The sequence below is a fragment of the Oncorhynchus mykiss genome, chromosome 4 (assembly GCF_013265735.2).
Source record: "Oncorhynchus mykiss isolate Arlee chromosome 4, USDA_OmykA_1.1, whole genome shotgun sequence".
Lineage (NCBI taxonomy): Eukaryota > Metazoa > Chordata > Actinopteri > Salmoniformes > Salmonidae > Oncorhynchus > Oncorhynchus mykiss.
In genome coordinates, this window is record NC_048568.1 from 42,902,552 (window position 1) to 42,917,304 (window position 14,753).

Sequence of the window (14,753 nt, forward strand, 5' to 3'; positions counted from 1 at the left end):
CTGCTAACACTGAACAGAGGTGTAGCTGTTAGGTACACCACAGGGAGTCTTCGATTGGAGTAGGATATAGGAGACTAGAGTTAGGCTGGGGTTAGGCTGGTGATAGGCGGGATTAGACTAGAGTTAGGCTGGGGTTAGACTGGATTAGGCTGGAGTAGACTGGGGTTAGGCTGGTGTTAGGCTGGTGTAGGAAGGTGGTTAGGCTGGTGTTAGGCTGGGGTAGGAAGGAGGTTAGGCTGGTGTTAGGCGGGATTAGACTAGAGTTAGGCTGGGGTTAGGCTGGAGTAGACTGGGGTTAGGCTGGTGTTAGGCGGGATTAGACTAGAGTTAGCCTGGGGTTAGGCTGAAGTAGGAAGGTGGTTGGGCTGGAGAAGGCTGGGGAGGCTGGACTGGGCTGGGGTTAAACTGGGGTTAGGCTGGAGTAGGCTGGGGTTGGGCTGGAGTAGGCTGGGGGAGGCTGGAGTAGGCTGGGGAGGCTGGACTGGGCTGGGGTTAAACTGGGGTTAGGCTGGAGTAGGCTGGGGTTAGGCTGGAGTAGGCTGGGGTTAGGCTGGAGTAGGCTGGGGTTAAACTGGGGTTAGGCTGGAGTAGGCTGGGGTTAGGCTGGAGTAGGCTGGGGTTAGGCTGGAGTAGGCTGGGGTTAGGCTGGGGTTGGGCTGGGGTTAGGCTGGAGTAGGCTGGGGGAGGCTGGAGTAGGCTGGGGTTAAACTGGGGTTAGGCTGGAGTAGGCTGGGGTTAGGCTGGAGTAGGCTGGGGTTAGGCTGGAGTAGGCTGGGGTTAGGCTGGAGTAGGCTGGAGTAGGCTGGGGTTAGGCTGGAGTAGGCTGGGGTAGGCTGGGGTTAGGCTGGAGTAGGCTGGGGTTAGGCTGGGGGAGGCTGGAGTAGGCTGGGGGAGGCTGGGGGAGGCTGGAGTAGGCTGGGGTTAGGCTGGGGGAGGCTGGAGTAGGCTGGGGGAGGCTGTTACGGAGCCGAGCCCTACACTCTTAGAAAAAAAAGGTGCCATCTAGAACCTAAAAGGGTTATTTGGCTGTCCCCATTGGAGAAAACTTTGAAGAACCCTTTTTGGTTCCAGGTAGAACCCTTTCCACAGAGGGTTCTACATGCAACTGAAAAGGGCTTCACCTGGACCCATAAAGGTTTGTCCTATGGGGACAGTCAAATAAACCTTTTTTTCTAAGAGTGTGTGCTCTGACCCTGTTGGTGCTGAGGCTGAGGCTGCAGTTACAGACTCCTGCCTGGGGCCAACCGTCTCCCCCGAACACAGCCGTAACGGACCTTTGACAGAGCAAAGCGAGCCTGCAGGAAGGACATCTCATGATCCCAATCCTGACAGAGGGAGCACAGTGGCCCTGCAGCTGTAAACTCTGGCATTTGATGAATGTTGTCATTCCATTGGACTTAATCAGATTCACCAGGGGCAACGTGCTGTAATGTAGTGTAGTGTAGTATAGTGTAGGGTACTGTAGAGTACTGTACTGTAGTATAGTGTAGGGTAGGGTACTGTAGTGTAGTGTAGTGTAGGGTAGTGTAGTGTAGGGTACTGTAGAGTACTGTACTGTAGTATAGTGTAGGGTAGGGTACTGTAGTGTCGTGTAGGGTAGTGTACTGTAGTGTAGGGTACTGTAGTGTAGTGTAGTGTAGGGTATTGTAGTGTACTGTAGTGTAGGGTAGGGTACTGTAGTGCAGTGTAGGGTAGGGTAGTGTAGTGTACTGTAGGGTAGTGTAGGGTGGGGTAGTGTAGTGTAATGTACTGTAGTGTACTGGAGTGTAGTGTACTGTAGTGTAGGGTTGTGTAGTGTAGTGTAGTGTAGGGTAGTGTAGTGTACTGTACTGTAGGGTAGTGTAGTGTAGTGTAGGGTAGGGTATTGTAGTGTACTGTAGTGTAGGGTACTGGAGTGTAGTGTACTGTAGGGTAGGGTAGCGTAGTGTAGTGTAGGGTATTGTAGTGTACTGTAGTGTAGGGTAGTGTAGTGTAGGGTAGTGTAGTGTAGTGTAGTGTAGTGTAGTGTAGTGTAGGGTAGGGTACTGTAGTGTAGGGTTGTGTAGTGTAGTGTAGTGTAGGGTAGTGTAGTGTACTGTACTGTAGTGTACTGTAGTGTTGTGTAGGGTAGTGTACCTTAGTGTAGTGTACTGTAGTGTAGTGTAGTGTAGGGTACTGTAGGGTACTGTAGTGTAGTGTAGTGTAGGGTATTGTAGTGTACTGTAGTGTAGGGTAGGGTACTGTAGTGTAGTGTAGGGTAGGGTAGTGTAGTGTACTGTAGGGTAGTGTAGGGTGGGGTAGTGTAGTGTAATGTACTGTAGTGTACTGGAGTGTAGTGTACTGTAGTGTAGGGTTGTGTAGTGTAGGGTAGTGTAGTGTACTGTACTGTAGGGTAGTGTAGTGTAGTGTAGGGTAGGGTATTGTAGTGTACTGTAGTGTAGGGTACTGGAGTGTAGTGTACTGTAGGGTAGGGTAGCGTAGTGTAGTGTAGGGTATTGTAGTGTACTGTAGTGTAGTGTAGTGTAGTGTAGTGTAGGGTAGGGTACTGTAGTGTAGTGTAGGGTAGTGTAGGGTGGGTTAGTGTAGTGTAATGTACTGTATGTACTGTAGTGTACTGTACTGTAGTGTAGGGTAGTGTAGTGTATGGTAGGGTAGGGTAGGGTACTGTAGTGTAGTGTAGGGTAGTGTAGTGTAGTGTAGTGTAGTGTAGTGTAGGGTAGTGTAGTGTAGTGCAGTGTAGGGTAGTGTAGTGTAGTGTAATGTACTGTAGTGTAGTGTAATGTACTGTATGTACTGTAGTGTACTGTACTGTAGTGTAGGGTAGTGTAGTGTATGGTAGGGTAGGGTAGGGTACTGTAGTGTAGTGTAGGGTAGTGTAGTGTAGTGTAGGTTAGGGTAGTGTAGTGTAGTGTAGTGTCGTGTAGGGTACTGTAGTGTACTGTAGTGTAGAGTACTGTAGTGTACTGTAGTGTAGTGTAGAGTACTGTAGTGTAGGGTAGTGTAGTGTAGGGTACTGTAGTGTAGTGTAGAGTACTGTAGTGTAGAGTACTGTAGTGTGTAGAGTACTGTAGTGTAGTGTAGTGTAGGGTACTGTAGTGTACTGTAGTTTAGTGTAGTGTAGGGTACTGTAGTGTAGTGTAGGGTACTGTAGTGTAGTGTAGTGTAGGGTACTGTGGTGTTGTGTACTGTAGTGTACTGTAGTGTACTGTAGTGTAGAGTACTGTAGTGTAGTGTAGGGTACTGTAGTGTAGTGTAGGGTACTGTAGTGTACTGTAGTGTAGAGTACTGTAGTGTGTAGAGTACTGTAGTGTAGTGTAGTGTAGGGTACTGTGGTGTTGTGTACTGTAGTGTACTGTAGTGTACTGTAGTGTAGAGTACTGTAGTGTAGTGTAGGGTACTGTAGTGTAGTGTAGGGTAGTGTAGTGTAGGGTACTGTAGTGTACTGTAGTATAGTGCAGTGTACTGTAGTGTAGGGTAGTGTAGTGTACTGTAGTATAGTGTAGTGTACTTTAGTGTAGTGTACTGTAGTGTAGTGTAGGGTAGTGTGGTGTAGTGTACTGTAGTGCAGTTTAGTGTAGTGTAGTGTACTGTAATGTAGAGTAGTGTAGTGTAGTGTAGTGTAGTGTAGGGTACTGTAGTGCAGTGTAGTGTAGTGTACTGTAGTGTAGTGTAGTGTAGTGTAGGGTAGTGTAGTGTAGGGTAGTGTAGTGTAGGGTACTGTAGTGCAGTGTAGTGTAGTGTACTGTAGTGTAGTGTAGTGTAGGGTAGTGTAGGGTACTGTTCTGTACTATAGTGTAGTGTACTGTAGTGTAGTGTAGGGTAGTGTTCTGTACTGTACTGTAGTGTAGTGTAGGGTAGTGTAGTGTAGGGTACTGTAGTGTAGTGTAGTGTAGGGTACTGTAGTGTAGTGTAGGGTAGTGTAGGGTGGGTTAGTGTAGTGTAATGTACTGTAGTGTACTGGAGTGCAGTGTAGTGTAGTGTACTGTAGTGTAGTGTAGGGTATTGTAGTGTACTGTAGTGTAGGGTAGTGTAGTGTAGTGTAGGGTACTGTGGTGTAGGGTAGTGTAGTGTAGTGTAGGGTAGTGTAGGGTACTGTACTGTAGTGTAGTGTACTGTAGTGTAGTGTAGGGTAGTGTTCTGTACTGTACGGTACTGTACTGTAGTGTAGTTTAGTGTAGTGTAGGGTAGTGTAGTGTAGGGTACTGTAGTGCAGTATAGTGTAGTGTACTGTAGTGTAGTGTAGGGTAGTGTAGGGTACTGTACGGTACTGTACTGTAGTGTAGTTTAGTGTAGTGTAGTGTATTGTAGTGTAGTGTATGGTAGTGTAGTGTAGGGCAGGGTACTGTAGTGTAGTGTAGGGTAGTGTAGGGTTGGTTAGTGTAGTGTAATGTACTGTAGTGTACTGGAGTGTAGTGTAGTGTAGTGTAGGGTAGTGTAGTGTAGTGTAGTGTAGGGTAGGGTAGTGTAGCGTAGTGTAGGGTAGTGTAGTGTAGTGCAGTGTAGGGTAGTGTTGGGTAGTGTAATGTACAAGGAGAGTCCTAACTAGTTTGTTGTACTGGGAAGGAGAGTCCTAACTGGTTTATTGTACTGGGTACTGGGAAGGAGAGTCCTAACTGGTTTATTGTACAGGGAAGGAGAGTCCTAACTTGTTTATTGTACTGGGAAGGAGAGTCCTAACTGGTTTATTGTACTGGGTACTGGGAAGGAGAGTCCTAACTGGTTTATTGTACTGGGTACTGGGAAGGAGAGTCCTAACTAGTTTGTTGTACTGGGTACTGGGAAGGAGAGTCCTAACTGGTTTATTGTACTGGGTACTGGGAAGGAGAGTCCTAACTGGTTTATTGTACTGGGTACTGGCAAGGAGAGTCCTAACTGGTTTATTGTACTGGGTACTGGGAAGGAGAGTCCTAACTGGTTTATTGTACTGGGAAGGAGAGTCCTAACTGGTTTATTGTACTGGGTACTGGGAAGGAGAGTCCTAACTGGTTTATTGTACTGGGTACTGGGAAGGAGAGTCCAACCTGGTTTATTGTACTGGGTACTGGGAAGGAGAGTCCTAACTGGTTTATTGTACTGGGTACTGGGAAGGAGAGTCCTAACTGGTTTATTGTACTGGGAAGGAGAGTCCTGACTGGTTTATTGTACTGGGAAGGAGAGTCCTAACTGGTTTATTGTACTGGGTACTGGGAAGGAGAGTCCTAACTGGTTTATTGTACTGGGTACTGGGAAGGAGAGTCCTAACTGGTTTATTGTACTGGGTCCTGGGAAGGAGAGTCCTAACTGGTTTATTGTACTGGGAAGGAGAGTCCTAACTTGTTTATTGTACTAGGAAGGAGAGTCCTAACTGGTTTATTGTACTGGGTACTGGGAAGGAGAGTCCTAACAGGTTTAATGTACTGGGTACTGGGAAGGAGAGTCCTAACTGGTTTATTGTACTGGGTACTGGGAAGGAGAGTCCTAACTGGTTTATTGTACTGGGAAGGAGAGTCCTAACTGGTTTATTGTACTGGGAAGGAGAGTCCTAACTGGTTTATTGTACTGGGTACTGGGAAGGAGAGTCCTAACTGGTTTATTGTACTGGGTACTGGGAAGGAGAGTCCTAACTGGTTTATTGTACTGGGAAGGAGAGTCCTAACTGGTTTATTGTACTGGGAAGGAGAGTCCTAACTGGTTTATTGTACTGGGTACTGGGAAGGAGAGTCCTAACTGGTTTATTGTACTGGGTACTGGGAAGGAGAGTCCTAACTGGTTTATTGTACAGGGAAGGAGAGTCCTAACTGGTTTATTATACTGGGAAGGAGAGTCCTAACTGGTTTATTATACTGGGAAGGAGAGTCCTAACTGGTTTATTGTACTGGGAAGGAGAGTCCTAACTAGTTTGTTGTACTGGGAAGGAGAGTCCTAACTGGTTTATTGTACTGGGTCCTGGGAAGGAGAGTCCTAACTGGTTTATTGTACTGGGAAGGAGAGTCCTAACTTGTTTATTGTACTAGGAAGGAGAGTCCTAACTGGTTTATTGTACTGGGTACTGGGAAGGAGAGTCCTAACAGGTTTAATGTACTGGGTACTGGGAAGGAGAGTCCTAACTGGTTTATTGTACTGGGTACTGGGAAGGAGAGTCCTAACTGGTTTATTGTACTGGGAAGGAGAGTCCTAACTGGTTTATTGTACTGGGAAGGAGAGTCCTAACTGGTTTATTGTACTGGGTACTGGGAAGGAGAGTCCTAACTGTTTTTTTGTACTGGGAAGGAGAGTCCTAACTAGTTTATTGTACTGGGTACTGGGAAGGAGAGTCCTAACTGGTTTATTGTACTGGGAAGGAGAGTCCTAACTAGTTTATTGTACTGGGTACTGGGAAGGAGAGTCCTAACTGGTTTATTGTACTGGGAAGGAGAGTCCTAACTGGTTTATTGTACTGGGTACTGGGAAGGAGAGTCCTAACTTGTTTATTGTACTGGGAAGGAGAGTCCTAACTGGTTTATTGTACTGGGTACTGGGAAGGAGAGTCCTAACTGGTTTATTGTACTGGGAAGGAGAGTCCTAACTGGTTTATTGTACTGGGTACTGGGAAGGAGAGTCCTAACTGGTTTATTGTACTGGGTACTGGGAAGGAGAGTCCTAACTGGTTTATTGTACTGGGTACTGGGAAGGAGAGTCCTAACTGGTTTATTGTACTGGGAAGGAGAGTCCTAACTAGTTTATTGTACTGGGTACTGGGAAGGAGAGTCCTAACTGGTTTATTGTACTGGGAAGGAGAGTCCTAACTGGTTTATTGTACTGGGAAGGAGAGTCCTAACTGGTTTATTATACTGGGAAGGAGAGTCCTAACTGGTTTATTGTACTGGGAAGGAGAGTCCTAACTGATTTATTGTAATGGGAAGGAGAGTCCTAACTGGTTTATTGTACTGGGTACTGGGAAGGAGAGTCCTAACTGGTTTATTGTACTGGGTATTGGGAAGGAGAGTCCTAACTGGTTTATTGTACTGGGAAGGAGAGTCCTAACTAGTTTATTGTACTGGGTACTGGGAAGGAGAGTCCTAACTGGTTTATTGTACTGGGAAGGAGAGTCCTAACTGGTTTATTGTACTGGGTACTGGGAAGGAGAGTCCTAACTGGTTTATTGTACTGGGAAGGAGAGTCCTAACTAGTTTATTGTACTGGGTACTGGGAAGGAGAGTCCTAACTGGTTTATTGTACTGGGAAGGAGCGTCCTAACTGGTTTATTGTACTGGGTACTGGGAAGGAGAGTCCTAACTGGTTTATTGTACTGGGAAGGAGAGTCCTAGCTGGTTTATTGTACTGGGAAGGAGAGTCCTAACTGGTTTATTGTACTGGGAAGGAGAGTCCTAACTGGTTTATTGTACTGGGAAGGAGAGTCCTAACTGGACACATGTGTTTAACTATAAGTCTTGTGTTCTTGGATACCAACATTCTTTCTTTTCAGAGGCCAGTTCAGACTGGGTAATAAGCCAGTGTCCGGCAAGCCGTGTGTCCACGTCCGTGTGTGTGTCTCTTTGCCTGTGTGGCTGAGGGCTGTTTAGCCAGCCAGGTCGACAAGGCACCCCGATAAACACATTGGGTGTAAGAAGGTCCTGTTTCCTACATACCGACCAATGGGTTCCCTTCCCCTCCCCTCCACTCCCCTCTGCTCCCCTGTGTGTGTGTGTGTGTGTGTGTGTGTGTGTGTGTGTGTGTGTGTGTGTGTGTGTGTGTGTGTGTGTGTGTGTGTGTGTGTGTGTGTGTGTGTGTGTGTGTGTGTGTGTGTGTGTGTGTGTGTGTGTGTGTGTGTGTGTGTGTGTGTGTGTGTGTGTGTGTGTGTGTGTGTGTGTGTGTGTGTGTGTGTGTGTGTGTGTGTGTGTGTGTGTGTGTGTGTGTGTGTGTGTGTGTGTGTGTGTGTGTGTGTGTGTGTGTGTGTGTGTGTGTGTGTGTGTGTGTGTGTGTGTGTGTGTGTGTGTGTGTGTGTGTGTGTGTGTGTGTGTGTGTGTGTGTGTGTGTGTGTGTGTGTTCCCCTCTTCACTGCAGTGGCCCAGCCGACCCAGCCAACCCCAAACATCCTGATACTCAGGTCTTATCAGTCAGGAAACACCGCTCCGCAGTCACATCCTCTTCACAGGAGCACGACTCAGCTGGTCCCAAAAAAACAACAACGTAGGAAGACCCGCCGAGCTAAAGTGCCAGACTTCAGGATTTGTCAAAAGCCCCCTGAATTCCTTTTATCATAAAGAGAGAGAAGAATTCAGGGGGGGAAACAAAAGCAAAGGGCAGAGAAATGAGGAACGTTTTAGAAACAGTCAATGATCAGAGAAATGAGGAACGTGTCAGAAACAGTCAATGATGCAGAGAAATGAGGAACGTGTCAGAAACAGTCAATGATGCAGATTTATTTGTTTATTAATTTCACTGTACAACTACAGTTTATAAAGAAGAGGGTGGGGGGAAGAGAGAAAAAGATGGATAGACAGAGGGAGGAGAAAGAGGGACAGAGAGAGGGAGAGAGAGAGGGAGGAGAAAGAGGGACAGAGAGAGAGAGAGAGAGAGGGAGAGAGAGAGGGAGGAGAAAGAGGGACAGAGAGAGGGAGAGAGAGAGGGAGGAGAAAGAGGGACAGAGAGAGGGAGAGAGAGAGGGAGAGAGAGAGGGAGGAGAAAGAGGGACAGAGAGAGGGAGGAGAAAGAGGGACAGAGAGAAAGAGAAAGAGAGAGAGAGAGAGGAGGAAAAAACAGAGAGAGAGGGGACCGAGTAACAACGAGGCTTCAGGCTTCTTGCCTGGGGCCCAGCATAGTCCGAGCAGGCATTGGTGACGCACTCCTATCAACATCACAGACCAAATAATATTACCAGTAAACAGTTTTCCTCTTGGTTACGACTTGGCAGCAAAAGAAAAACAATGCTGAGATAATTTCATAATTCACAATGCTGTTTTTTTTGTTGTTGCCCTCAATGAAATAAAATGCTTAATATAAGCAAACAGTTGTCTTTTGAAAAGTCGACGTCTTTCTCTCCTTCTTTCTTAATTAGAATATAATATTTTTAATACCAGTCAAAAGTTTGGACACAAAGTTTTTCTTTATTTTGACTATTTTCTACATTGTAGAATAATAGTGAAGACATCAAAATGATGACATAACACGTACCTTCATGACCTTCATGTCTTAAAGTAAAGATGGACTGTCGTTTGTCTTTGCTTATTTGAGCTGTTCTTGCCATAATATGGACTTGGTCTTTTACCAAATCTTCTGTATACCACTCCTACCTTGTCACAACACAACTAATTGGCTCAAACGCATTAAGAAGGAAAAGAATTCCACCATTTTTTACTTTGAACAAGGCACACCTGTTAATTGAAATGCATTCCAGGTGACTACCTCATTTAAAAAATGTTTTATTTATTTCACCTTTATTTAACCAGGTAGGCTAGTTGAGAACACCTTTATTTAACCAGGTAGGCTAGTTGAGAACAAGTTCTCATTTGCAACTGCGACCTCTGGCCAAGATAAAGCAAAGCAGTTCGACACATACAACAACACAGAGTTACACATGGAGTAAACAAGACGCCCCACTCATGAAGCTGGTTGAGAGAATGCCAAGAGTGTGTAAAGCTGTCATCAAGGCAAAGGGTGGCTACTTTGAAGAATCTCAAATATAAAATATATTTTCATTTGTTTAACACTTTGTTGGGTTACTACATGATTCCGTATGTGTTATTTTCATAGTTTTGATGTCTTCACTATTATTTTACAATGTAGAAAATAGTAAAAAATAAAGAACAACCCTTGAATGGGTAGGTGTGTCCAAACTGTTGACTGGTACTGTATATTTGAGTATTATGCAGTATAATACCAAAACTATAAAAAATATTTAGATACACCTTGATGTTAGTCTGTGCATGTCGGCGCGTGGTTATATACAAGTTGCAAATATTTTTATATAAAAGTGGAACTTTTATTTTAAATTAATTCAATTTCACAAACCATAAATCAGCATACAGTAAATAGTTATCATCGTTGCTATTTTCATTGTAAAGATTATGATTATACATGAAGTACTTCAAAAATAAAAAAAGTATATAAAGTATTTTTCTTCATGATACACTGTGGTGGCGTCCCAAAATGGCACCCTATTCCTCTTTATAGTGCAATACTTTTGACTAGAGCCCAATGGTTCCTGGGTAAACGTAGTGCATTATTTTTGGGAGCAGGGTACCATTTGTGACACCAGACAATGTTGTCTAGGAGAATTGGATAAGAAATATCCATCTAATCATCATTTTCTACTCAACTACTGAGGTAAAAACTCACCAACTAAATGTTGGGTAACAAATAATAAACATTCAAAACAGAAATAATTCATAATAACAGCATTATAATAAAGTGAAGGTGAAATTTAGGTGAAACATCAAAGTACTTCGACAAGAGATGAGAGCTCCTGAGCCTTACTGGCAACACGTTAAGACATTTTCCCTCAACGACTCAAACTGTCCCGATTGTTATTCTGTTTTGGAAATAGACAGATAGAAGTGACAAACGAGTGCTCGATGTGAGCATCCCTGAGGTCTCTTGCTCTCTCTCTCTCTCTCTCTCTCTCTCTCTCTCTCTCTCTCTCTCTCTCTCTCTCTCTCTCTCTCTCTCTCTCTCTCTCTCTCTCTCTCTCTCTCTCTCTCTCTCTCTCTCTCTCTCTCTCTCTCTCTCTCTCTCTATATATATATATATATATATATATATATATATATATATCTTTCTCTCTCTGTATCTCTCTCTCTCTCTCTAGAGGGGGGGGGGGGGGGGGGGGGGCTGATCCTAGATCATAATGAATCAGATTACATGGACCGGGGGGGGGGGGACCTGATCCTAGATCAGCACTCCTACTCTAAAACGCTTGAGACATATGTCCCCTGGTCAGTTCCAGGTGTGACGACGAGAGCGGCGGGCGTAGGCATGGCGACCAGGTAACTCGACAACCCGTCCTGTCTAAGAGATGCCGTAGTTGTTGTAGTATGCTGCCGTGGCGTCCGCCAGCACAGAGATCAGGCTGGTTTCCCCGACGACGCTGCTTTCAGAAGACGGAGCTGAGGCCGATGTCACCTGGATGTGACCGGTCACCGTCATCGTTCCTCCTCCTCCTCCTCCTCCTCCTCCCTGTTCGGAACGGAACACCCCCACCCCTGCTGCTGCAGCGCCTGCCACCGTCGAGTTCAGGTACTGGTCGAACTCATCGCGGTCGACCTCCCCTAGAAGCTCTACCTGACTCAGCTGGTCCAAAGTCTCCAGGTGACTGTGGTTCTGCTCGGGAGGAGGGGATAGCTGACCCAAGTGGTGCTGTTGGTGGTGACCTGGGGAAAGGTGCCTTAAGTGAGGGTGATTGAGGCCCGGGTGGACCTGGAGCTGGGAGGACCAGGAGGATGGGTTGTAGTAGGACAGAGGATGCCCAGGGATGAGGCCTCCGGACTGGGTCTGGGACAAGTGGGAGAGGTGGGTCAGGTGGGAGTGGGAGCCACCACAGTGAATGGAAGTCTGAGTTGGGGTGTAGTCAGGGTGGTAGGATGAAGGACTGAGGCACATGGGACCCCCACCTCCACCTCCGGGGGTCTGACCCTGACGGTGCTGGTGGCGCTCCTCGGGGGAAGAGACGGACGAGGAGGAGGAAGAGGAAGAAGGGTAGTAGGAGGGGTGGTCGTGATCCAGAGGGGACATCTCAGGCGGGGTGGGGAGGCCGTAGGGATAGGTGTCGAAGCTGTTGGAGCTGGACGGTACGTCTCTGAAGGATCTAACCCCAGGTAGAGGTCCTGGGCTGCGGGAAGAGAGGGACGAGAACCCAACACCTCCGTCACCACCACTAATCCCATCCTCGTCCTTATCCAAACCCAAGGGGTGGCAGAGGCCCCGGGGGTCGGACAAGGCATTCTGGTCGGGGCCCGCCAGGCTGCCCAGCAGGAAGCCGGGGTCCACGCGTTTACAGATGCGTTTTAGCTGCTTCTTGCGACGAGGGCGATACTTGTAGTTGGGGTAGTCCTGCATGTGTTGCACGCGCAACCTCTCGGCCTCCTCCACGTAGGGACGCTTCTGAGAGGGGGTCAGCGCCTTCCACGACTTGCCTGGCATGAAGAAACAACAGGACATAGATTCATTTATTATCTACAATAGTCTTATCAATCAATAATAATCTATCACTTATTTAATGTTGGATGGAAGATAACTTTAAAGACATATTAGTTGACTGAAACATTAGTGAAGAAAACACATAGCTGCTATTAGTTTTTAACAGCAACAAAAAGGGCTAATTGTTAAACGTAATTTGTAATCCGTTAAAATGTTTTTGGAACGGTCGAGATCAGAGAGCCACAGCTGTAACCAATGGTTACATGGTGTGTTTTGTTCATGCGTTATTACAGTTATGACACGGTCGCGTTTAAATGAAAAGCACCTTCAAATTGTTGAGAATTATCTTGAAGATAATTTATGAACGTCTAAGTGATGTCAGATCTAATTTCCAAAAGATGTCTTTACTGAAGGGCCATTTTCTTCTTTTGAAGGAATTTAACAGAAAAACATTTACCTTCCCATGGTTTATATATAAATAAAGTATAAACTCTCTCATGTTGATCAGTTAAACTCTCTCATGTTGATGATGATTTGTATATGTGTTTAATGGAAAAGGTAGTCTCATTGGTTTTGTCAATTTGAGTCCACACCAAAAAAAACTCACTGAAGAACTGGTTCCCTTAAAAATGATAAATATTTATTTTAAATCTAAAACATCACATTTTCTCAGAAGGATGGAGACTTCTAGCAGCCTAACATTGAGAAGAAAAAAATTCATAGTTTAATTCAATCTGGTTGAAACTAAATTATTCACCCTATTCCGTGGTCGGAGAGATTTGTACTAACAGAAAATAATAGCATCATAATAGCAAAGGGGATTTTGCGATAGGATACCTTATCCTGAAAACATATATTTATATAAGTCCATGTAAAAACGTGTTTTATTAACGGAATTTATTTTTTTTTAAAAAAGGAATACTGCTTTAGGGGAAAACATATTCTCTGTGTTCACACTAATACGGGCTACAATTTTTGTTGGCAAAGAGGAAAATAAAATGACTCATTCAATAATTTGAACGAAATAATGAACTACCCGCTATACCAAAAGGTAACCCAATTTTAACGAAAAGGCAACAAATAAGTCAAAATGAAAGTCTTTATTTTGAGCCTTAAAAGCTCATCCCCGCCAGTTCAATAGGAATGGATAGGGCTATGCTTTCAAAATGTATCAAAATCAGCAAATATATATTTACATTTTAACTGGCTAATATAGTTTGTCTGTTTTGATGTATTTTATGAGCGAAATATAGTTGTGAGTGACGGAAAACAGACAATAACGAAGCGCAAGGGCGCACGTTGAGATTTACGCACTAATCCAAGTGACCCACGGGCCTCTTGATAAACTACCTCAATTTAAGACAACTTTGTGCAATGAGATTGATTGCCTATAAAATCGAATTAGCGACGTCCACTCATTAATTTACTGCCACTTAAAGTTTTCGTGAGGAGTTTATTTTTAATTTATTTTAGGACATAGCCTATATAACCAATATGCTCAAGAAACTAAGAAGTTTATATATATATTTTTTTTTTAATCGATTATAGTTTCTTTATATACTTCAGGCTAAAATTGAATACATAATTTCTCATCTCAATTACCTTGAAAAGTTGTAGGCTAGGAATAGCTCTGATTTGACATAGCCCAACTGTTGGCAGAGCATGGGTATTGCGTAATAATGATAATAATAATATCATAAATATTGTATCTATAAATATTAAATATTTCCGTAAACATAAACGTTAATCTCACCTAGCATTTTACTGAGCTCTGCGTTGTGCAGGTCTGGGTTTTGGACAGCCAGGCGCTTCCTCTCATCTTTGGCCCAGACCATGAACGCATTCATGGGCCGCCTGATGCGCGGCTCCGACGCCTTGTCCACGGGAGTTCTGTGTGAGCCATGTCCGTCGGGCACGTCTCCATCTCCCGCCGAGCACTCAAAGCTCTCCGGCCAAGACGAGTACGCGCTGATCAGTGCAGCCATCCTCGCTCTCTGCGCTCTCTCCTCTCTCAACAAAACTTCACTTGCTCTCAATTTACTAGACTCTATTACAATGGGATGCGCCTTAAGAAATACGTTCCATAAGATATTTATCACTTTTTTTTAAGAGTAAAGAATTTGGGTTTGTAGCGACCTGACTCATCAACTGACTAAATTGGTTGAGCTGTAGGCTAGAAGTCTAAGCTAGACTGGATGCCACTTTTGGTTATGAGAAGCACCGTGTGTATGTGTGGTTTCTGATCTCCTCCTATGAGGTTGTGATTCAGTGTTTGCGATTCAGTGTTTGCTTGCGGTCGGGAGGCAAAACAGCTCTTTATATTTGGGCAGCAGGTTCCAACAGCAACCACAGAGGACTCTCAGCTCCTCCTTGACTGCAACTCGAAACCTGCCTTCGAGAAAAAAAAATAAGGGGGAGAGGGACATTTCAGCACCATTTACTAATAAATCACGTCATACAACAAAAACAGCTTTAATAGGCTAGGCCTAATGACAGTAATAAAAGAAGAAGTCCTAATTGGTTCTTAGCTGTCATCTTAACTGTCATTTTATAGAATATAATAACTTTTATTTTCCCCCCAATGGTATTACATTGCTTTAGATTTTTTTTTACATTATTTTTTTTCGAATTATTATATTTTTCATATTATCTTAATGTAGATTGTCTTGACAAGTGATATA

The 14,753-nt window shown here is 44.6% G+C and overlaps 1 protein-coding gene across 1 annotated transcript; it reads right to left on the reverse strand.

Annotated features, from left to right (window-relative positions):
• Nucleotides 1-10,765: 10,765 nt before the first annotated feature.
• LOC110522657 (SRY-box transcription factor 7) lies at nucleotides 10,766-14,394 on the reverse strand. The gene is made up of 2 exons (XM_021601136.2): nucleotides 13,826-14,394; nucleotides 10,766-12,068 (listed from the first exon to the last, which is right to left on the reverse strand). The coding sequence occupies exons 1-2, from the start codon at nucleotides 14,055-14,057 to the stop codon at nucleotides 10,945-10,947; spliced, it is 1,356 nt and encodes a 451-aa protein (XP_021456811.2). The 5' UTR covers nucleotides 14,058-14,394; the 3' UTR covers nucleotides 10,766-10,944.
• Between the last annotated feature and the right edge of the window lie 359 nt (nucleotides 14,395-14,753).

Excerpts from the sequence above, each read along its gene's own strand:
- LOC110522657 (XM_021601136.2), bottom strand. The coding sequence starts at position 14,057 with ATGGCTGCACTGATCAGCGCGTACTCGTCTTGGCCGGAGAGCTTTGAG. Across the intron at positions 12,069-13,825 it reads AGAGCTCAGTAAAATGCTAG|GCAAGTCGTGGAAGGCGCTG; the intron begins GTGAGATTAACG and ends TCTTCATGCCAG.